This window comes from Diabrotica virgifera, chromosome 1 (genome assembly GCF_917563875.1).
Source record: "Diabrotica virgifera virgifera chromosome 1, PGI_DIABVI_V3a".
Lineage (NCBI taxonomy): Eukaryota > Metazoa > Arthropoda > Insecta > Coleoptera > Chrysomelidae > Diabrotica > Diabrotica virgifera.
The window spans coordinates 31,889,435-31,913,550 of record NC_065443.1 but is presented as its reverse complement, the minus strand read 5'-3'; the positions used below and the strand labels follow the sequence as shown (position 1 = coordinate 31,913,550).

The 24,116-nt window shown below is 32.1% G+C and overlaps 1 protein-coding gene across 1 annotated transcript in view; it reads left to right on the top strand.

The window, feature by feature from the left end:
- LOC114325628 (peroxisome assembly factor 2) overlaps positions 1 to 24,116 on the top strand; it is a 66,211-nt gene that overhangs the window by 724 nt on the left and 41,371 nt on the right. The window contains exons 2-6 of the mRNA XM_028273735.2: positions 2,288 to 3,167; positions 5,361 to 5,584; positions 10,173 to 10,569; positions 15,331 to 15,498; positions 23,873 to 24,019. Coding sequence (XP_028129536.1) covers positions 2,303 to 3,167; positions 5,361 to 5,584; positions 10,173 to 10,569; positions 15,331 to 15,498; positions 23,873 to 24,019 — 1,801 coding nt within the window. The 5' untranslated portion in view covers positions 2,288 to 2,302. The remainder of the gene's footprint in view (positions 1 to 2,287; positions 3,168 to 5,360; positions 5,585 to 10,172; positions 10,570 to 15,330; positions 15,499 to 23,872; positions 24,020 to 24,116) is intronic.

Genomic DNA, 24,116 nt, shown 5'->3' with positions numbered 1-24,116 from the left:
TTTTATATTTTATTGAATGATTCTTTATTATGTCCTTGATTAGTGGGATGTTAAGATCATTGTGAAGTGTCTGGTTAGTTTACTTATCACATGGAGTATTTTGGATTGGAATGTTTAGACTCTCTTCGTATTTGAATGTTAACTGCAGCCCCATAGTTCTATTCCATATGCCCAAACTGGTATTAGTATAGGTTAGTTATTGTTTGTACGGAAGCAGTTTATTTTCAAGAGATAACTGAGACCTTTTGTTAAGTAGCCAGTTCATATTTTTTAGTTTACCGTCTAATTATTTCCATTTAGTTTTAATGTGCGTTTTCCATATGAGTCTTTCATACTGATGCAATCCCAAGTATTTCACAACTGGTTTTATGGGAATTGGGGTGTTTTTAGTAGAAACTTGAGGACATACAGATTTTCTTGGTGTAGAAGTAATTTGAACTGATTTGCTGGCATTAACATTAATCTTCCATCGCTTAAGCCAGTTTTGTAATTGGTCTAAGTCTAAATGATTTTGTACTTTTTGTGATGCTACCTTAGGGTCGATATCCACTGCCAAGATTCCCCTATCAGCTGCAAAAGTAGCTAAGAAGGTATTATTTTTGGTTGCAATATCGGCTGCAAATATCAGACACTGAAATGGGCTGAGAACACTACCCTGAGGTACGTCAGATTGTGTGATGTGGTAATTTGAGTAGTTGTCTTCAATTTTGACTTGAAAGTAATGGTCAGTAAGATACGATGTTAGCATAAAGTATAGTTGGTCTGTTATATATAATTTCAGTTTATAGAGGAGACCTTGATGCCATACCCTATCAAATGACTGTTGCATATTGAAAAACACTCTAGCACAGAACTTTTTCTCTTCGAGAGTCTTCAACGAAAACTTTTAAATTCGCAAAGTCTGTGCGTTCATGCGTTGCCGCTCCTGCAATACTTAGAGTAGATTTATCGATGGATTCTTATGTAGTTTTGTCTTCTGAATCCAAATCTGAAAACGGCATTTCGATATCTCATACCGTCTTCAAGATAATCGACCTCAAAGTCTAAAATGTGACGTCACAATCCTTTTATTTTCTGCCGACACACTAAACGTCAGCTGAAATCGTTGCTAGTAAGTAGGCTAGTTTTTAATCTGAATTTGTTAAGCAAAGAATAGGTTATTTACATTTGAGTTTGACACTTCGTGAATGTCAAACTAAATTTTAAATTAAGCATTAATAAAATATAAATGACATTTGATAGTGAATTTAATTATTATATAAAATAAATATAAGATGTTCAAAAATACATTTTGAGTATATTTTGAAAGCAATAATTTATTAACAACTTTAAAAAGGTTTATACGAGTATATGGCCTCCCCTTTAATAGGAGTACCTAATGATAAATGGACTGTTCCACTTGTTATGAAAGAAAATTGTTATTATAGTCGGTTCGCTAAACTCAGACACAACTGGCTAGTGATTTTAGCAGGTAATTTTTTTGTTTTTTGCCAATTTTACCAGTTGTATGTTGTGTCTGAGTTTAGCGAACCGACTATATGAAATGTTGTTTGGAATAAAAAATTACGTTCTGATATGTGTAATTACGTCCTTCTAATGGAAAAAAAGTATTTGAAGATTTTTCTCAAATTATGGATACCAACAACATTTTCATTTATAACTATTTTAACTTTAATTTGACGAAGAAAAGTTATTCTTCATAAAAAGCTCTTCATGGTCTTAGATTTATGATGCAAGCATCATATTTATATAAAATTTTATTAATTTTATACGAGGTATATAAAAAATATGAATTTCGATCAAGAGTAAAGTACCTTTATAGTTCACAACATTTAAATTAGAATGATATAATTGCACATTAAAACATAATTTTTAATTCTAAACAACTTTTCATAATAGCAATTTTCCATATTATGAATTAAAATACGTAAATAAACAAAGTTTTCGTTATGATAATGACATTTTCAGCTTGTTTTAGTTATATTTACTATTTTGCGGCATTGTGGGATGGTTGACTGTTCACATCTACATCCGAATTGGTATTGTGGTATAATTTCTTTGCTCGATTTTATGTAATAGCAGCATTTTTAATAGTTTTGATATTATTATTGGGGGTAGGATTATAGGGCGATGTGAATTTGCTTGTGCTGCGGGCTTACCAGGTTTCAGAATCACAGTAACTTGAGCAAATTTTCATTATATTAGAAAGTAGTGAAGATGTAGTATGCTTTTGTATATTACTGTTAATAACACCAAATACATACTATTAATAATAAATTTGTTTTAGTTTCCAATTTAAACCATGAAGAATAAAGAAACTTTTAAGGATGCAAGAATCCTATTTAGTATAATCAAGGCTAAATATCCAAAGTATCATCCCTTTTGGTTTATACTTTATATGTACATTTTGTACATAAGAACTTTAAAAAGGCAATATTTATACAATTTGAGACCCGTCCCTACAGATTTCATAATTAAATATGTAAAAAACAAGAGTTACTTCAAAGATATACACAGTACAGTTATTGTAAATACCCACAACATATATACCAGTGACAAAGTTTTAAAACTATATTGTGATAAAACCAAACTTACTAGAATAGTTTATACTGTACCTCTAGCCGGTTGTGACAAACATGAACTTTTAGTATCTAATACGTTTTTTCAGAATTTATCAAATATAAATTTAATAAATTCTTTAAGACTACTCTGTTGTTCCCTGGACCAAAGTAAAATTGCACAAGAGATCAATATATCTTTAATTAGTTGTCCCTTTGATATAAACAATTCTCTATCAGATGCACTGTTGGAGAGATATTTTAAAAAGCCAAAGTTACTGAGGAAGGGAGACTTAATAGAAATAAATATTAAGTATATAGCAGAAGACATATACTTTCTAAACAGTAAGGTGAACAATGTCCATAGTGTATTTTTTAAATGCAATAAAGTTATTTATCAAGAGAAGGAAGTGACAGAGAGTGTTTGTTGTGTTCTGGGTGAGACTGCTATCAGACAGAGTGTTAATTTACAAAGCTTTGTACCCAAAATTACTTCAAAGGTGGTACCTAATAGTAAAGAGGAATTTAAAGAATTGTGCCTTTGTCCTTATGGACTACAGAATTACTTTCAAGAAATGCAGATGGCTGTGAAACCTTTTCTCAGAAAACGTAAGTATCTTAGCTTAAAATTACATTGTATGTTCATATGGGTCTACAGGCTTCACTCGTCCGCTGGATGGTTAACAAATATACCAGCGGTTCTCAATCTGTGGTACATGTACCACTGCTGGTACATTTCATTATTTGAGGTGGTACACAAAACGCAAAAACCGCCAAAATCAGCACCACTATTATACATAATTAGATCACCTAGCTAAATAGGTATTTCAGTTAGGTGGTACCAAAAATAATAAAAAGTATTTGGTGGTACATGACTCAAAAAGATTGAGAACCGCTGAAATATACTATAAAAAAATGAATTAAAAGCCTTTATAAAAGATATATTATTAAATGTTCCCTACCAAGCAACTTATATATGAGCCACATTGATTTTTGGCATAGACTAGTGCAGGGGTCACCAATTAGATTTCCTGAGGGTCCGTTCCGACAACCTATGACACTTCCGGGGTCCAGATTTCATGCTACATGTGTCTGGTTCATGTGCCGTGCAAAATTTTTGGGCATAAATTATTTAACAATTTTGTTTAACATATCCAAAGCATCACCTTTTTTGTTCACGAAAATATGTTTTTAGCATTTTCGAGTCATCCTAACAAAAAAGATCTTGTCATTTTTCTCAAAACTTGATAGATTTTGAGTTTTATACGATTCAAAATATGAAAAATGCGAAAATAAGCATTTTCGAAGCTTGAAAATTCATGTGTAGATTATTATTTTTGCGGTTGTTAATGCCTAAATTGAAGTTCAAACTTGGGGCTTATTTCAATTTGGATCGTTGTTTTTATTAGCTTATGTAATTAGCACATTGACAATAATTAATTGAATAGCTAAATCAATTATTAAAAAACTATGTTAATGATAAATTTTTAATAAATGTCAAGTATTTGTTGGGAATTTTTCACATAAGTACGTATAATTCGTATCGACAGAGACGCACGATAAAGTGTGACGGGCGTCTGCTTTAAAGTCGAGTAGAGGCGTCTAATTAACAATTAAAAAACAACGGTCTATATTGAAATTAACCGCGACTACGTATAAGAATATTGAAATTGAATGTATAAACTTCAATTTAGATACTTGGCAACCTGAAATCTAATAATTTACATATGAGTTGTCAAGCCTCGCAAATGCGTATTTTATAATAAAGTTCATTCTTGATAAAGCGGCTTCGCACACATAAGTTGAGCCAAACATAGTACACAGTCTCATGGCCAAACATTTTCAAAATTGCCAAACACTTAATTCTTATTTTAATGGCGGTCCACACAAAACTAGCACACGGTCCGGATGCGGACCGCGGTCCGCCAATTGGTGACCCCTGGACTAGTGTATCATACTTGAGCCGCAGATCGTACTGCACATACTGGTAATTTAAATAGATGGTCTAAAGGACGAAACTTAAGTACCCCACTTGGTGGCGAACGAGTTAAAAAAAGACTAATTTTCTGAATAACAATTCCATCGTCAATGCTGCTTACAGGTATATACATGCTTATGCTTTGAGCCACTAAAATATCATCTGAGTCATCCATAGGGAGTATAGTTTAAAATATATAAAACCATCATAGGACCAAGAGCAACAGATGGTGTAGAAACATAGATCATGACAAAAAAGACAATAAACCTTATTAATTCTTTTGAAAGAAAGATATTAAGACGGATATTGGGACTCATTAGCGACAATGCTATAATATGGAGAATAATGTTTAACCACGAGTTATACCAATATTACAAAGAACCCTCTATAGCAAATTATGCAAAAATACAAAGATTGTGCTGAGCAGTTCACCTTAGTGGCAGGCTTAGAGAAACTATGGTAGGGGTGGGACATCGGTTACTAGGAAGACCAAGGAAGAGGTGAATAGATGAACCGATGCTAAAGAGATATAGTTGGGGGGGGGGGAGGCGACTTGAGTTGTAGCGCCATAGGAGAGAGAGAGAGAGTATCTTGGAATGAGCTTGTGCACCTAAGAAAAAATGTACCTGAGGCTTTGCAGGTACATACAAAGCCTATTTACAGGCTTTTTTTACCTTATTTATCTCATAGATAATTTTAGGCCGCTCTCAAAAAAGTGTTCTCAAATTTCCAGTGACATCATCAACAAATATTTCGTACTTTGATTGTAGAATAGTATAGCATTATCATTTCAAATTGTCATTACAAACTTTAAAATTTTTCAGAGAGGCTCTCTTTGAAACCAACATTTCTTGTAACTGGAAATGCAGGAAGTGGTAAAAACATTATCGTGTCTTCTTTGGCAGCTGAATTGGGTATGCACTATTACAGAATAGATCATTACGAATTAATGGCCAATGTTTATGCACAAAATGAAACAAAATTACATAACACATTCTTCACTGCTAAGTTGGCTGCACCATGTGTCATTGCACTACACAATTTTGAAGTAAGTTTTTTGTTTTTCTTTCCCATTTTCGTTAAATATCTTTGTTAGTGGCTAACATTTAAACACAAAATTAATAACATCTTTAACACTTTAGAAATGTCCATACCACTTTACAAAAAGTTAATGTTTTATTTCGCACTCTCTTAATTACTATGTCATTGTAACAGTATGAACAGTCTGTCATTGACAGACTAAACGTGGTTCAATGCCGACCTAATAATAAAAAAAAATATGTTAACGTAGAGCATCATGTTGCTGGAAGCAATCCATTGGCATCCACTTTAAGCCAAACTATTTTATTACATTTGCTATGTAGTTAGAACATTTAACTTAACCAGTGTTTGACATTGTGGCTATTTTTCAAGGACATGGAATTCACTGATGATGGACTGATAAGTCCGAAAACGTTTTGTATAATCCTTGTGGATTTAAAAAAAAATTAATTCTTCATTAAAATATTTTATACCAACTACACCAGGGAGTTTTTACTTCACGTTAAGTGATTTAACTAGATGGTATACAGCCAACTTTCGGGAATTATCCCGTTTTATTTATTTTTATGTAAGCCTCATATTGTATACAAGAGTAAATTAAGAGGAACGCGCTACTTCATTGAAAGCGATCTAACACAAGCCGAAGCCAGACTACAGAAAGAGTTGAGAGATATGGCGAGAGAAGAAAAAGGAAAAGGTAATGAAACGAAAGTCGGCTATCAGAAAATATGTATAAATGATGAATGGTGGAAATGGAACCATAGTACCGAAAAATTAGAGAAAATGGAAAAAACTAAGGCCAAACAAACACAGTGGACAGATAAATACGGAAACGAATAAGGCACGAAATATGATTATGATAGGACAATGGAACGTTAGAGGGACTTTAAAGTAGGGGCACTAAAAAATTTATCAGATACATTGGAGAAATATGAGATAGATATTGCAGCTATACAAGAAACTAAACAAAAAGGAAATTTCTGCATAGATGTGGGAAGCTACGTATTCTTCAACAGTGGAGACAATGAACGTATTTGGAGTTGGTTTCCTTGTAAAGAAAAAAATTGCCAGTCTGGTGATAGATTTTGAGGCAGTCACAAGCAGATTATGCAAAATAAGAATGAGAGGAAAATATAGAAAAATAACCCTTATAAATGTACATGCACCAACGGAAAATACAGAAGAAGATGTTAAAGATAGCTTTTATGAACAGTTAGAGTATTTGTTCTACCAAATACCATCATATGACACAAAAATAATTGTAGGAGATTTCAGTGCCAAGATTGGCAGAGAGGACGTATCCAAACAAATAACAGGGGGAAAAGTAAACATAGGGAGCGTAACCTGAATGGAAAAAGAGTAATAGAATTTGCTTTCGAACACAATATGCGAATTATGAGCACTTATTTCGACCACAAAGAAATTCATAAAGGTACCTGGGTATCACCAGATGGACAAACAGTAAATCAAATAGATCAGCGGTTCTCAACCTTTTTGAGTGATGTACCACTTACAGTTATTTTTATTATTTTTGGTACCACCTATATTTTTAAATTGTATTATCAATACTTAATAAGTACTTCTTCTTGTTCAAGTGCCGTCTCCTAATCGGAGGTTGGATATCATCATCACTATCTTTACTCTATCCACCGCTGCTCTAAAGAGTTCTATAGAACTGCATCTAAACCAGTCCCTTAAATTCTTTGACCATGACATTCTCCTTCTTCCAATACTCCTTCCGCCTTTTATCTTTCCCTGTATTATCAGTCTTAGCATTTCATATCGCGGTCCTCTCATTATGTGTCCCAGATATTGTAACTTTCTTATTTTTATTGTGTTTATTATTTCGCATTCTTTACCCATTTCTCGCAGTACTTCCGTGTTCGTTTTCCTCTGTGTCCATGATATTCTAAGCATCCTTCTGTAACACCACATTTCAAATGACTGTAGCTTATTTATGTGTTCTTGCTTTAATGTCCAGCTTTCAAGTACATATTGTAGTATCGAGAACACGTTGCATCTCAAAGCTCTTACTCTCAGTTCTAAGCTAAGGACTTTGTTGCAGAGAACTGTTTTCATTTTTACAAACGCATTTCTTGCTATTTCTATCTTGGTCCTTATTTCTGTTGTTTGATCATTTTTCTCTGAAATCCAGGTTCCTAGGTATTTGTATTTATCAACCCTTTCTATCGGTACATTTCCCAAATGTATGCTTGTTTGTATGTTTGTTTTCTTAGTTATTATCATGTATTTGGTCTTTTTTATATTCATTTTTAGTCCATATTCTTCACAGAAATTGTTTGTTTTGTTTAGTAATAGTTGGAGTTGTTCAGCAGAGCTTGCCATAATCACGGTGTCATCTGCATATCTTATGTTGTTAATAGATCTTCCGTTAATTATTATTCCTTCACTTTGAGATAGCAATGCTTCTTCAAAAATGGCTTCACTATATGCATTAAAGAGTAATGGAGACATAATACATCCCTGCCGAACTCCTCTCCTGATTTCAATTTCTGGACTGGGTTCGTTATCTATTACAATTTGTCCTCTTTGATTCCAGTAAAGGTTTGTTATTATTAGTAAGTCCCTTTTGTCTATGTTTTTTGTCTTTAGAATTTGGACTAATTTTCCATGTCTAACTTTGTCAAAAGCTTTCTCAAAATCAACGTAACAAACATGCACATCCACATTCATGTCCATGCATCTTTGAGCTAACACATTAAAAGCAAATAACGCCTCTCTGGTTCCTAGTCCGTTTCTGAACCCAAACTGACTATGATCTATTCCTTCTTCTAGTTTTTTATTTATACGACCATGTATTATTTTCAAGAATAATTTGAGAATGTGACTTATTAATGATATTGTTCTGTATTAATAAGTACTACTATTTTAATTTTTTCTGTGTTTTGTGTACCACCGCCAATAATGATATGTACCACCAGTGGTAATATATTGATTGAGAACCTCTGAAATAGATCATTTGCTAATAGAAGCCAAACATACGAGAGCCATAAAAGATAGCCGAAGTTATAGAGGTGCAAATGCAAATTCTGATCACTTTTTGGTCAAAGTCAAAATGGAGCAAATAATTCCCACAATTCATAAGACTAGTACAAAAATGAAAAGATATAACGGTGCACTACTTCAGAATGAAGAGGTTAAGAAAAAATTCAAGCAGCAAATTGAGGAGAAAATAGAAAGCCAGACAACAGTAGATGATATAGAAAGCAGATGGGTACAGCTAAGGGAAACATTCAAGAGGCAGCCGACTCAGTATTATTAAGAAAAAGGCAAAGTAAACAAACAGACTGGTATGATGAAGATTGTAAGAAAGCAATTAGGGGCCGAAATAAAGCCAGAATAAACAGAATAATGAGAAATAGTGAAGAAAGTAAACAAGCTTATGCTGAAAAAAGACGGGAAGCAAAGAAGATCTGTAGAAGAAAAAAGCGGTTAAATCTAGAGCAGAAATTAGACCGCATTGAAGAAGATTTTTTAAATAAACAAGTCAGGAATTTCTACCAAGAAGTAAAACGAGACCGAACCCAGTACAAAACCACATCAAGATATTATAAAGACGAAGAGGGAAATCTGATAGGTGGAATAGATGAAAAATTAAGAAGATGGACCAATTATTTCGAGAATATATTATGCACAGACGACTAAGATGAAATAGAGCAAATGCAACTACCGCATGAAGAAGAAAGAGATCCAAATGTGAATGAGGAAGTACCTACCAAGGAAGAAATTATAGATATCATAAAAAACTTAAAAAACAACAAAGCACCGGGAGAAAACGGTAACACTGCAGAGTTTTTGAAAGATGGTGGCGAAGGACTTCAAGAAGAAATCACTGAGTTAATATGTGAAGTTTGGATCAAAGAAAAAATACCCAATCAGTGGAAAGAAGCTATCCTATGTCCTGTACATAAAAAATGAGGCGTTACAGAATGTAGAATTTAAAGGGGAATAGCTCTACAAGATACAGTATATAAGAAGAAGAAGAGGGGATGTTTAGTTTTATTATTTCTAAGAAGAAGTATAGTTTAGTCTTTACGATAACCAAATTGATTCAGTTAAGAGCGTTCGGTTTTAATATAGCCTACTAATTGCTTTTAATAAATCAACTTTAAAGAAAACTAAAAAATAGCTTTAAGTCTAATTATTTACTGACATAATGGTCTTGAGATCAAGTAGCTTTAATAAGAGTTTTTATTAGTCATATTAGGAAAATCTTTAATACTGCAAAAAAACTACAACGTCACAAATTAGAATCTAATAAAACCAAACAGTCCGAAAGTTCCTCATAAAACTGAGTAGTGTTAAAGTGAACTGAGAATAAACCAATTTAAAACTACAATAAGACAAATTATCTATTAAGATTAATTAGTTTTATTTGATCATCTTATTACATAGTTAAAAACTAGTGGCAAATGCTTAACAGTTTTAAAGTTCTGGCAGTATATCTGCAAGGTAACTTTAAAACCATTATCTTCTTATTTGCCACAATAAAACCTTTTTAAACCTAAAATGTTTTTATTGTGCTACTTGGGCTGTTCTACGTAATCCCAATATAAAGATTTATTATATTTTAGAATTTTGGTAAAAACAACGACGGCCAATTTGATGAACGCATCATGGGAAACTTCTTAGACGAGCTTGACTTCTTGTTCGAAAACAATACATTCCCAGTATTACTATTTTGTTGCAGTAATCAAAAAGAAATACCGCCCGATTTGAAGAAATTATTTTTGCAAACCTTCGATATATGTACTCCTTCAGATTTAGAAAGGGAACAACATTTGAGATGGATTTGCGAGGAAAGAAATATAGAAACTGATGTTGATTTTTCTGAGGTTGCCAATAAGACTCATGGGTTTGTCTTTGAAGACCTTAGAGCTTTGGTTTACTATGCTGAAAGGAACTGTGGAAGGAAATTATGTGATTCTAAGACGTTTAAAATTGATATGAGAGATTTCGATAAGGCCGTAGGTAAGAAAGTTGTTCTATTCTTATTTCTGTTTTCTTTCTTGTTTATTATTCAGGTCCAAAAGAAATGAAGGAAAGAAATTAAGTCAAAAGAAAGAAATAGTTGCCTAAAACGCGAAATTTATTATTCCGTCATTTGCATTAGGTCATCATCATTACACAGTCAAATTTATCCACTGTCGTACGTAGGCCTCCTCAAGATGTCTCCACCCTTCTCTGTCCTGCGCAGCTGCAATCCAGTTTGTCGCTATTCTTTTAATGTCATCCGTCCATCTGGTAGGTGGTCTTCCACGACTTTGCTTGTCTGTCCTTGGTCGCCACTGTATAATCTTCTTTGTTCATCTGGCATCTCGGCTGCTCCATGCCAAAACACAGTAACTGACATAAAATTCGAAACTGCGTTTTTTTTGCATGTATGTACATACTGTGTTATTGCGCATTTTTAGAGCCGACATATGCAGTATTATCTTGACTGGTTTTGAAGGTATTGCTTACTCAAAGCACAGTATCTACACTGCTAGTTCCATTTTCACATGTCAAAACACAGTAAGTGGTTTATTTCGTTTCAAAACACAGTAAATACCAGTTGCTGTGTTTTGGCATCTGCAATGTTAATCATTAGGTTTATGCAAATACACAGTATCTACAACAGCAACAGCTGCGCAGTGAGGTCACACGATGATAGTGTCAACAATGTGGGGGTACGAGTTTCATTTCAGTTTGGTGTGATTTTGAAAGTTTATTGTTTATATTGCGCTATTTAGTATGACATCCCGTGCAAAAGCATTAGTGGCTATGTGTATAGACAAAACGTAAGTATATTTTCTTGCACTGACTAAATTAAGAAGAAGTGTTCTTAGTAATAACCTCGTTTATTTCTGTGACAATTTGTTGGCTGTGACTATCACTCCGTCATGTAGGTAGTTCCTTACGCTTGCTAATTCAAAACTAAACATTTTTCACAGTAAGCCACAGTGGGAGTCTGTAGTAAAGCGATAAAATTTGAAGTGTTTTTAGTAGTAATAGGGTTGTAGTTTTTACACAACTTTTTTTCTAGCGCTGAAGATGTAGTGGGAAAAGATGATGAGATGACTGAAGATTCCGTTAGCGTAACCAATTTTAGTGACGATAGTACTATTGATCCTGATTTTACAATAAGGGATGTTCATCATAATAAACAAAGTATCACTAGCTCGAACAGTTCAAGCAATTCTGATTTTGAAGAAGTAGTTGCTACAACAGAAGAAAATCCACTGGATAATATTACAGGGGCTTCAGCAGCTGCTACCACTACTGTTATTGTGGACAGTTTTCCTACTCCGATTAAAAGACGACTTAAGCAAGAGGTTAAATACAAGCGTTTATCTAATCAAGAAAAAGTTGTACTTGATAAAGGAGCACATCCTATGAAACCACCGTGTTCGAAAATGTTTAAAAAAGCATGTAGTTCCGCGTTTACTAACGAAGAACGCTTTAGAATATGGGACGGATATTGGTTCCTACAGTATTTTTTGCGACGTACATGGTTGGCAAAATGTGTTCAGATAGTACCTGTAAAAAGAAGAACTGCAGCAGCAATCAATAACATTTTTGTAAAAGGCGAAAGCCTTTTACAAAAAGTCCTTTTGTAAAAAAGTTTTTTTTGTCCAAAGACAATAAGAGTATCTCTGTTTGCCGTAAGTTTTTGTTAAATACATTAGGCTATTCTACTGATTCTGTCATTACGGAATTGTGTGCCAGCATGAAAAAAGACCCTATGTTATCTGCTCTAAAGGAAAATAGAGGCACTACTGGTAATTACGCAAAAAAGCGTGAACGAGCTATCATTGTAGATCATATAAATAAATACAAGCCTTGTGTCAGTCACTTCCGACGACACAATGCACCAAACATTAAGTATTTACCTAGAGAACTAACAATAAAATCTATGTTTGAAGATTTTAAGCGTGAACATCCTGAATGCTATAAATTTGAACTGTACAGACAAACGTTAAAATCAATGCATATTTCCTTGTGTATGCCAAAGTCAGATGTCTGTGTAGACTGTGAAACATACAAAATGTCAAAAGCAGAGGATGATAGTCAGCCAGTTTTTGCAAATGAAGACGAATGGAATCTTCACAAAGCTAAGGCTTTGAAAGCAACAGCAAAATACCATCAGGATAGTCTCAGTGTCGATAATCCAAACGTAAGAATATACTCAATGGATTTTTTTTATTGGCTTTGGATTACTTGATCCATTCAGCCACGATAGATACTAAATTACTGTTTGCTACAATATTCCAAATATAATAAGATTACGTACATACATAATACTTATGCACGCACAAACATACATAGGTAGATACTAAAATCAATAAAAAGCAAAGAAAAAACAAAAAGGAGGTGGAAACATTAAATTGACCGGCAGGTATACTCTACATTCATGGCCCTAACCAACTTAAATTAATTTACAAATAATGAAATTGACAAAAAAACTAAATGCTAATACTAAATGCTAATAAATATATAAGTTTTTTTTAACACAGCGCTAAGGCTTCAACCCGGTTCGACACCGCGTAGGTTTAGACCTTTGTGTTTTTAATCTTTTTCTCATTTTAATTTTATAATTAATTATACTTTTTTTGTTTTTTTTTCTTTTGTTATTTTTTGTTTTCTTTTTACTTGTTTTTTCTTTAATTTTTTTGTATAATTTTTTTTTTGTATATTTTTTTTAAATTTTTTCAATATAAATTTTTATACAATTTTATTCTTATTACCTCCCTGTAAAATTTACTTAATAAAATTTCACAGGTAGACAATGGATTTGCAAAAAGTTATTTTACTTCCTAATATGCCAGCCGAAAAAGACAGCCACTTTTTAAGTCGTCTTGTAGCATTTAATTTGACATTTTGTCCTATAAAACCGAAGTCTTTATCCAAAAGTTATTCTATGTGGCACGAGGGTGTAGGGGGACGTGACGGTCACAATATTGTGGATGCTATTGTAAGAGTTATTGAGGAAGAAAGAGATGATAAGATTATATAGAGAGGTAAACAAAAATTGGATCCTGTACACTTCCCTAATCTATTTAGTAATTCAAGAAACCGGACCAGAATAAATAACTTTACGTTATCTTACCAAGGGACATACTCATATGAGTGCCGATGGACTGCATGGCAACATTGAACGAAAAATCGCAAAGATTCGTGATCTCTACGATTATAACGACTTAAAGGCCGCAGTAAGCTCCTCTAGAGGAGGAGTTGTGGTTCTAGATGTAACTGTCTTTCATAAGTGGGAGAAAAAAAAAAGAGACAAGTTCGAAAAAATGGAAAATGTGAAGACCCTTTAAATGGTTTTCTGCTAACTAATATAGTTGAAGTAAGGTTCAAGAAGGGGTCAAAATGCCTTGAATATAAAAATGATTTTGATCAACTACAATACAACTCAGTGGATTTTTTACAAAAGAAATTCAGTTATGCAAATAAACCTGAAGTTTTATCGGAACGTGGTGTATCGACATCAAAAAAAGAAGATATAATAAAAGTTCTGGGACCTTTGATGCCTAAAAATAGATTAGAATTTTGGAATAGCCTAATTACAAACGACACTGCTCCAGACTTAGTCGCAAACAGTGACACTGTACATGTCTATGAAAGTATATAGTAGTAATATGATAAACTTGCTTATTCTGTTATTTAAAGGATTTTGTTTGTTTTAACCACCAAGAAGTACATATTGTTCATTTTACTCGCATTTTCTAGATTTTAGAGATTATAAAATACAAGTTTTTGCAATTTGTAAATATATTACCAATTCTCAAATACCATTTAATAAATTTTTTATTGGATTGTTTCTTTACTATATTGTGCCTTAATTTTGTAGATGCTGTGATTTAAACTATTTTTCATTTTCTACGCCAAAACCAAGTATGTGCCAGATCAAAGGTTAAAACTGAAAATAACTACATTTACAATATAGTAAAAAAATTATATATTGTCATCAAATTATTACACAAAAAAGTTTTGAAATATTTTAATTACTTTTGAACGGCTAAACAAAAACGCTAAAATCACTTACAGTTTTTTATTCTTTTTTCATATACTGTGTTTTGGCATGGAGAAGCGATCTGTTGTCTCTCTATCTTGCGACGGGTCCTGGCACTCCTGGCCATTTCTACTTCAACTTCGTTATGCGTTTTATGATGTCTTCCACTCCAGTTCTTCGCCGTATCTCATCATTTCGTATTCTGTCTCAAAGTTAGGCCAATCATTTATCTTTCCATTTTTTGTTGTGCTACTTATAATTTTCTGATGGATGCTTTAGTTAATGTCAATGTTTCAGCTCTATAAGTGAGCATTGGAAGTACGCACTGGTTAAATGCTTTTCTTTTTTAGCTTTATTGGGATGTTTTCCTTGAAAACGTTTTTGTCCGTGAGTGTATATAGGGTGTTCCCCGAAATATGACATCAAACATTTTCTCAAAATCTATTGAAAGTTTAACAAAATTTTTTTATAAAATTTTCAGGAATTAATGATGCGTAGAACCATAAAATATTTTTAAATATACAGGGTGTCTCTAAAATATCAAAATAACGAGCAATTTTGTTAGTTTTATAGAATGCCAGTATCTAAGCCGATAACGATAATATAGATCGGTACGATAAAGTTCTCGGTCCGTCCATCGTTTTAATTATTGTAACAAAATCATTAACTACAAACAATATGGTTATCTTAGCATATCAATTATTTTATTTTATTATGCCTTACTTTCTTTTTAGATTATATGCAAAAGAATTATAATGAAAGTATCGGTGCTCCCAAAGTACCTAAAGTTCTTTGGTCCGATGTAGGGGGTTTAACTGATATTAAAGAAGAAATTAACAAAACTATAAATCTGCCCCTCAGACATCCCGAGATTTTTAGGACATCAGGACTTAGACGTTCAGGTGAGTATCTTGGGGAGTCAATGTAGATCGAAAACTTGCATTGTTTCGGAACAAGCTTATATTTTTCTAAAACTTTTTTTGTTAGTTTATAAATATGTTAAAGCAAAAAAGTTCTACTCACAGATTTCGCCGCTAATTGTTTATTAATTGTTTAAACAATAACAATAGTTTTGTATAAATAATGGGAACTAGTGTTGCCCAAATGCAAGACCAAGACGAGACTTACACAGTCTTGGTCTTGGTCTTGGTCTTGGTATTGCGCTCCCGGTCTTGGTCTTGGTCTTGGTCTTGCAGCAAGAGTCTTGCAAGTCTCGCAGTTGCCCATTAGCCTATTGTATATCGTAGAACAACGTAACAGAGAGGTACATTTTAAGCTTGAATATCATAGCCATAGTAAAGACTAGCCAAATTAATAAATATCTTAACAACTGACACCGGGTGGGGTTTGAACCCACGATCTAAGTGATCCCTGCCTATGTTCTAACTAACTAAAGTTAAAACTACCTCTTAAAACCCACAAAATTTCATTTGCATATCTCAACCGGTTTTAGAGCAATAAATAAATCGTCAGTTTGTAAAAAAAATTTCAACCGCCCCTATTTGGTAAACAAAGCTTTTATAAAGTAAACGTTTATGAAGCAAACTGTCATTATTTTTCGTGCAGAATTACCCATTAAACTTTGCCATACCTATTTAAAAACATTCTGTATTGATGAAAAACATGGCTAGTTAAAAAAGTACTTAACTTTTTTATTATCCAATATAAGTGAATGAATAAAAAAACATAATGTTAAGAAAATGTGAGGCTATAGTTGGGCTTTAATTTCAATATGCTGTTGCATGCTAGAATAATAAGTTAGCATAATGCTAGAATATTCCACAGTGTGAGAAAAAACACAGTTTGATTGGTACACCTGGTATACACTGACAATAATAATTGACCTGTCTAGCAACAATATCTATTAATACTGCGATATTTATAAAGATAAGACGGAATATTAAAAAAATCACTTAAATTGGACAACAGATTTAGGAAATTTGAGACATTAAAAATGACCCGTTTTTGGGTGGTGCGTTAATTTCTTGAAGAAGTGTATATCGTTATAATAATATTTCGGTATTATGTTTACACGATATCCGGCATTATCGCTATACTTTTGTCTGGTTATGATACTTATAAATAATAGCCGCGCTGTTTCGGCAAATTTTGTTTAGCCGAGTGACCTCTTAACACAGGACACAGTCAGCAAAAACAATACATAATAGTCTTACTATAATAATGTATACTGATAAAATTTCTGGTGTCTGGTGTTTAGATTCCTAGAAAACTAATAATGAAACAAATTATTTATGTAAATTTATATAAGTGCTAAGGTGACATATTTTTAAAAAGTTTGGAAACGATCTTCGATATTACTGTAGGCGTCGCAACGCAGGAATATTGTGTTATATGAATATGATTAGAAGGTAAAGGACCAAGAGTTTGATATGAAGATATCAAAACCAGGACAATTAATTTCAGAGCAAAGTCGGCTGCTGAGAAAAATGTACTAAAAAATTTAGTTTTTACATTATAATAATGACCTCTGAGTACATGTCAAATGTGTCGAGTGTTCATTTAATGGATATTTTGATTCGCTATGTATGTTTATGGTATTGTTCGTAATGCGCATAAGTCCAATTTTCAAAATTTTTGTTACAATTGTTTTGTTTCTCATAGAGTATGTAAGAATATAGCCGAACTTATATACTCCCTAAAACGGCCCTCAGTTCTAACTGCAAGACGCAAGAGTCTCGCAGGCTTAGTCTTGTTCTTGCTCAAGTCTTACACGGTAAGTCTTGATCTTGATCTTGCTAAAATGAGGCGGTCTTGGTCTTGGTCTTGCGAAAACGCAAGAACAAAACCAAGACTGCAAGACCAAGACCGATTTTGCGCAACACTATGGAACCATGAACCATATGGGAGAAACTTTTTTTATTATCAATTTTACGAAAAAAGTTATTCTTCGTAAAATGCTCTGCATGATCTAACATATAAAACTCAACCATCAGATATCAAATTTTATCAATATTATACGAGGTAGAACAATCTACGAGGTATGTCAAAAATTATGAATTTCGCTTAATAGTTAAGTACGTATATAATACCTATATACAGAATATTTCAATTGGAAGGACGTAATTCAATATTGAAACATAGTTTTTAATCACAAACAACTTTTATTAATAACAATTTTCGATATTTTAAAATTTAAAGTTACTTTACTCTTGAGCGAAATTCATATTTTTTACATAACTCGTATAAAATTAATAACATTTGATATCTGATGGTTGGATCTTAGATTCTGTACGACACAGAGCATTTTATGAAGAATAACTTTTTTCGTAAAATTGATAATAAAATAAAAAACTAAAAAAAAACTAGTTGTGTTTGTCCTAGTTGGGTCAGAGAGTGCAACATATGTGCCTCCTGATGAGAGACTAATAAGTTTCAAAACCGGTAGAGGTGCTTGCTGCACTCTCTGATTGAACTGGAATAATGATGCGGCTGTCTGTAGTTTCGTGTTGCAACGAAATTGAAAATGGTTGTCATTTTTGATAATAAAGAAGTTTTCAAACGGTTTTAATTTACGCAGACATACTGTATAAGAGCTCAAAAAAAAATTGTTTAAGCTTGTTACTAAATGTATTTTAAGTAAGTTGTACAGAATAAAGTTTTGATGACTTTGTATAAACATGTTTTTAACTGATAATTTTCGGTTTTTGTAGTACATTGTTTATCTTTCTTAATTTTCTCGAAAAAAGTTGTTTATTTCATTTCTAAAGTAAAGTACCTATATTAAAAATAGGTAATTACAAAAATGCAGCAAAAAATAGCTTCAGAACAACATAAAGTAAAATAATTTAGTGCATTTTAAAGAGTACATCTTAAGCTTTAAAAAATCACCTATAAAATTGTAATATATCCGTTCAAACTTGAGTAATGCCCTCTTAAAGTGGTAGTCAGTCATTCTGTAAAGCTACCCAGTTTTTAAAAATTACATTTTTTGAGACGTCGTTATCATTTGAATTAAATTTTTGAGATTTTTTGAATGAATCATGGATTAAAAAGATGTTTGAAAGGTAAGTTGTGCAAGAGTTTTATAGGTAAAATTGTATTAGTTATTTTTAACAAAATCACATTTTTAAATCATTTTTAAACAAAATTCATGTAAGTGTCATTTTTCGCCCATACCGTACTTATGCCCAGATATTTTATTTCTTTTTGTTATAACTATAAGATAACTTTATTGTTCTTTTTTCATTTCCAATTTGTAAAATTTAATTTGATCAATTAGTTACAGCTACTATACAGTGCGCCAAAGTTTGTGAGAGGGGTGACTTTAGCGTTATAAATAAAAAATTATAGAAGCTATAGATTTAATTTTAGAAAATACTTTATATAGGGTTTCTCTGTAAAATTTTCTGAATTTTTCAATGGTCAAGTCAGTTTTTTCTAAGATTTATATTTTCGTCGGTACATAAAAAAACAACTAATTTCACAGTTCATTTGTTTAATAAAAAATGAAGCACCCACTTCTGGAGTAGAACTTTTTGATATGTTGTTTATTGAACATTTCGTAATGAAATTACAAAAAGTTCTATCTTGTTTGATTTTTTCCGTAAACACAAACCTCTATTGATTACCCTATATACCAGGGGTGGGCAAAGTGCGGCCCGCGGGCCGCATGCGTCCCTTTGGACATTTTTTTGTGACCCTCGGAAAAAAGTGAATTATTTTCATTTAAAGAATGATTTTTCCACAAATTTTCAACCTAGCGCGGTCAATTATTTGGGTTTCCGATACAGAGTTTTGAAACATTATTAAAAAATTTTTCACTGGAATAAAATGTTTTCTTAAAACAAAATAAAGAATTCGAGAAGACACTGTAAAAGCAAATTTTATTATTACCCAAAAATTAATTAAAGTGAACAAACCGTTCTCAGATGGCAAATTTATAAAAGATCGTTTAGATGAAGCAAGTGGAATTTTATGTTAAAAAGAAGATCACGAAGAACTATCGTTCTGAAGACTTGAAGTGATGAATAATAATATGCAAAAACAACTAAATCCATTTTAGAAGGTAAATTGATGTGGTATTCAATTGCATTGGATGAAAGTGTTGATAGAACTGACACAGCTCACTTACTAATATTTATTCGAGCAACTAATACCGATTTTAATATTTATGAAGAACCGTTATCAGTGGAATCAATCCATGAAATCTCTAACAACTGGAAAGGATATTTTTGAAGTAGTCAGGAAATATTTGGAAAATTATAAATTACTCCTTAACCAACTATATAGTACGATAAAACTTAAATATTACGTTCAGTAACAATTTTCAGAACACGATTTATTATTTTTCACTGCGTCATCAGCAGGTATTGTGCACAAATATTTTGCAAGTAGACAACGTCATTTCAATTGTAACTACAGTGGAACCCCGTTAACTCGGATTAATCGGGACCGCGGCCGATCCGGGTTATCGAAAATTCGGGTTAGCCGGAGAAAATGGTAAAAATTATTAAAATATGGTATGCTTACAGATAAACTCCGTTATAATTGGCACACAGACACTTGTAAACCACGTTCGCGTTCCACACATACAAAGCGTCGTCGAGAGTCTCATTTTTAGCTTTCTTAGCTTTGCACCGATTGTCCAAACTGTCTTTTGTTATCATTTTGAAACAAAAACAACATTTTAAGTTTTATTGCCATTACGTAGACGCAAACACAAAATCTGAATATATTTACGAACGATTACAGAACGGAACGAACAATGCGACTTTACTACACACACAATACCGTCTCGCAACGAGAACGAACGTATGTTATTTAATAAGAGTGAAGACTAAGTCCATTGTTTGAAAAATAATTTTTTAATAGTCTTTTCTAAACAATGCTAGACAGTTTCAAGTAAATAAAGGATACTACAGATGCCTGTTGATTTCGATAACACGACAAAGAGCGTTGTCTGCCATGCCAGTCATTTTTACTAAGGTATATTATGTATCAAATTACACAAATACGCATTATCTCTCATTGTATAATGTGTTTGACATTGAAAATTGAAACGAATGAACTACATATAGGAATTCGCTAAAGCGACAAATTTTTACGAAGAAAGTTTATTATGATAAATAAAATTAGCCTGAAAAATATAAGATATTATAGTATTCCAACAATATGTTTATAAGGAAAGATAAAAGAAAATATTTTAAGATGTTGAAAAGAAATTGGAACTTGGAAGATCCAGCATAAAGGACATACATTTTTATTGTTGTAATGTTTGTCTGATAAAAATCGGTCCGGGTTAGCCGGACTTCCGGGTTATCGGGGGTCGACTTATCGGGGTTCCACTGTACTATTGTTATTTTTTTTTTTAATTTTATTCGTTCACGAGAATTAAATCATCCTGAATTTGTAGCATTTTTGGGAAAGTTAGAAACAAAACTACTGATTTCTTCTATCACAATCATTATTCACAATCATATTTTTTAATTTGCTAAATTTACTAAGTTTTGAATATCCATGTGAGTTTGCGTTTACATTGGACCTTTAAATATTTTAAGCAAAACATTGCAGGGCAAAAATTTATACGCACACAATATGATAACAGATAAATTCTTTTAAAATGAAATTCAAACTATTCATTGGTCATAAGAGTGAAAAAAAAAAGAATTAGTTCGTTTTCAATCATTAAATAATGTACCAGAAAATAAGTTAAAAGTTTACAAAGAAGAACTTGTAATTTGCCACGGTCCTCAAGGAATTTGAAAATCCTTTCAAAGATTTTGAAGATAAATATATCATTTTACTTATCACTTGTCAGAAATCATTTTTCAGTTCAAATTGATTCCGTGCCAGTTGACAAGGAAGACACATAATATGTAAAAAATAAGATATTTTAGCATGTTACAAATCTTTATGTAGAACAATATTTTTTGCAAAATTTAATAATTATTATTAAAAGTTTGTAAATAATAAATAATATGTTTCATAAATATTTGTTTATTATTTAATTCTTCCAACGAGAGCAAAAACAACGAAGGGGATCTAAGATTTTTTCAAACATATATCGTTGTTTATTTTTATGTATGCAGTGTGTCGGATTTAAAATGAAGATACCCCTATATTTCAGCTATCAAAATAAATACAGATTTGAAATTTTGCAGTCATACAGGTTGATGTTTCACAATTTTTAAGATAGTCAACTGAAATTTAAATTTTAAACGCCGCCTACTGCGAATCCACAAACAGGGTAAATTTTCGATATTTTGCTTAGCGTTAAGAGATATCAGAAGAAGTTATTTGGAAAAGTTGTTCCAAATATTATTGTAACCCCACATACCAAAATTTCATGATAAAATTCCTTTTAGTTTTGTCGGTATTTGTAGTTAGGATCCTAAAACCTACAATTGGCTGTCTCGAGATACATCTCGGGCTAGCCAAACTTAACTGTTAGGATCTAGAGTACAAATACTGAAAAAACTAAAAGTGCGAATTTGGTCATGAAATTGGGTATGTGGGGTTATAATAATATTTGGAACAACTTTTCCAAATAATTTTTTCGGCATCTCTGACGCGAAGCAAAATATCGAAAATTCACCCTATTTGTGGATTCGCAGTAGGCCGCGTTTAAAATTAAAATTTCAGTTGACTACCTTAAAAAATGTGAACCATCAACATTTAAAATCTGTATTTACTTTGATAGCCGAAATATAGGGGTGTCTTCATCTTAAATGCTTAAATGACACTGTATGCCGTTTGCATCAATATAAGCACGGAATTCCCTTTCAAATACATGTATATATTTCCTTACTGTATATAAGTAACTAGTACCAATGTGAAAGAAAAATAGATATTTTGAGGGGGGGAGGAGATAGCATGCCTATATAACTGCAAACGTGATTTAAACAAAATTAGAATTAATAGTAAAACAAGCTGAAAATGCGAGCATTATCATAACGAAAACTTTATTTATTTACGTATTTTAATTCATAATATGGAAAATTGCTAATATGAAAAGTAGTTTAGAATTAATAATTATGTTTTAATGTGTATCATTCTAATTTAAATGTTATAAACTATAAAGGCAGTTCACTCTTGATCGAAATTCATATTTTTTATATACCTCGTATAAAATTAATAAAATTTTACATATGATGGTTGCATCATAAATCTTAGAACATGAAGAGCTTTTTATGAAGAATAACTTTTCTTCGCCAAATTAAAAATAAAAGAGTTATAAATGAAAATGTTGCTGGTATCCATAATTTGAGAAAAATCTTCAAATATTTTTTTTTCCATTAGAAAGATGTAATTGCACATATCAGACCATAATTGTTTATACCAAACAATATTCTTTCATATACTGTCGGTTCGCTAAACTCAGCCACAACTGGTTAGTGATTTTAGTCAATAATTTTGCCAATTTGGCAAAAAAATAGGTACTAATTAGTTAATAATTACTAAATAATTAGTAATTTTGTCAATTTTGGCAAAATTCGCAAAAACAAAAAAAATTACCTACTAAAATCACTAGCCAGTTGTGTCGAGTTTAACGAACCGACTATATTTTAATTTCATAGCAAATGGAACAGTCCATTTATCATAAAGGGGAGGCCGCATACTCGTATAAACCTTTTTGAAGCTGTTAATAAATTATTGCTTTTAAAATATACTCAAAAATTGTATTTTTGAATATCTTATTTATTTTATATAATAATTAAATTCACTATCAAATGTCATTAATGTTTTATTAATACTTAATTTAAAATTTACTTTGACATTCACGAAGTGTCAAACTCAAATGTAAATAACCTATTATGCTGTGCTTAACAAATCGAGATTAAAAAACTAGCCTACTTAATAGCAACGATTTCAGCTGGACGTGTAGTGTGTCGGAAGAAAATAACCCGATTGTGACGTCACATTTTACACTTTGGGGTCGATTATCTCGAAGACAGTTAGAAATATCGAAATGCCGTTTTCAGATTTGGATTCAGAAGAAAAAACTACATAAGAATCCATCGATAAATCTGATCTGAGTATTGCAGAAGCGGCAACGCAATAACACACAGACTTTTGCGAATTTATAAACGAAATGTTTTCGTTGAAAAAAAATTGAAAATTTTACCGTAGGTAACAAATTTTGCGGCCCTCAGTAATAGAACAAAAACTTTTTGTGGCCCTTACCACAAAAAGTTTGCCCACCCCTGCTATATACAAAAGTTCGATTTGTTTAAAATTAAGATTCTCTTTGAACAAGCCAATATTTGATTATTTAAATACAAGGAATATCTGTATATTTTGTATGGTTTATTTTAGGTATTTTGCTGTTTGGTCCGCCGGGAACGGGCAAGACTCTAATAGCTAAAGCTGTAGCAACAGAATGTAATTTGTGTTTCTTGTCAGTGAAAGGTCCTGAACTTCTAAATATGTATGTCGGTCAATCAGAACAAAATATTAGAGAAGGTAAGTGACAAATGCTTACTACAGTTCCTTCCTTATACAGGGTGTCCAGAAACTACCGACAAACGAAGACAGGAGATTCTTCAGATAATTTTAAGAC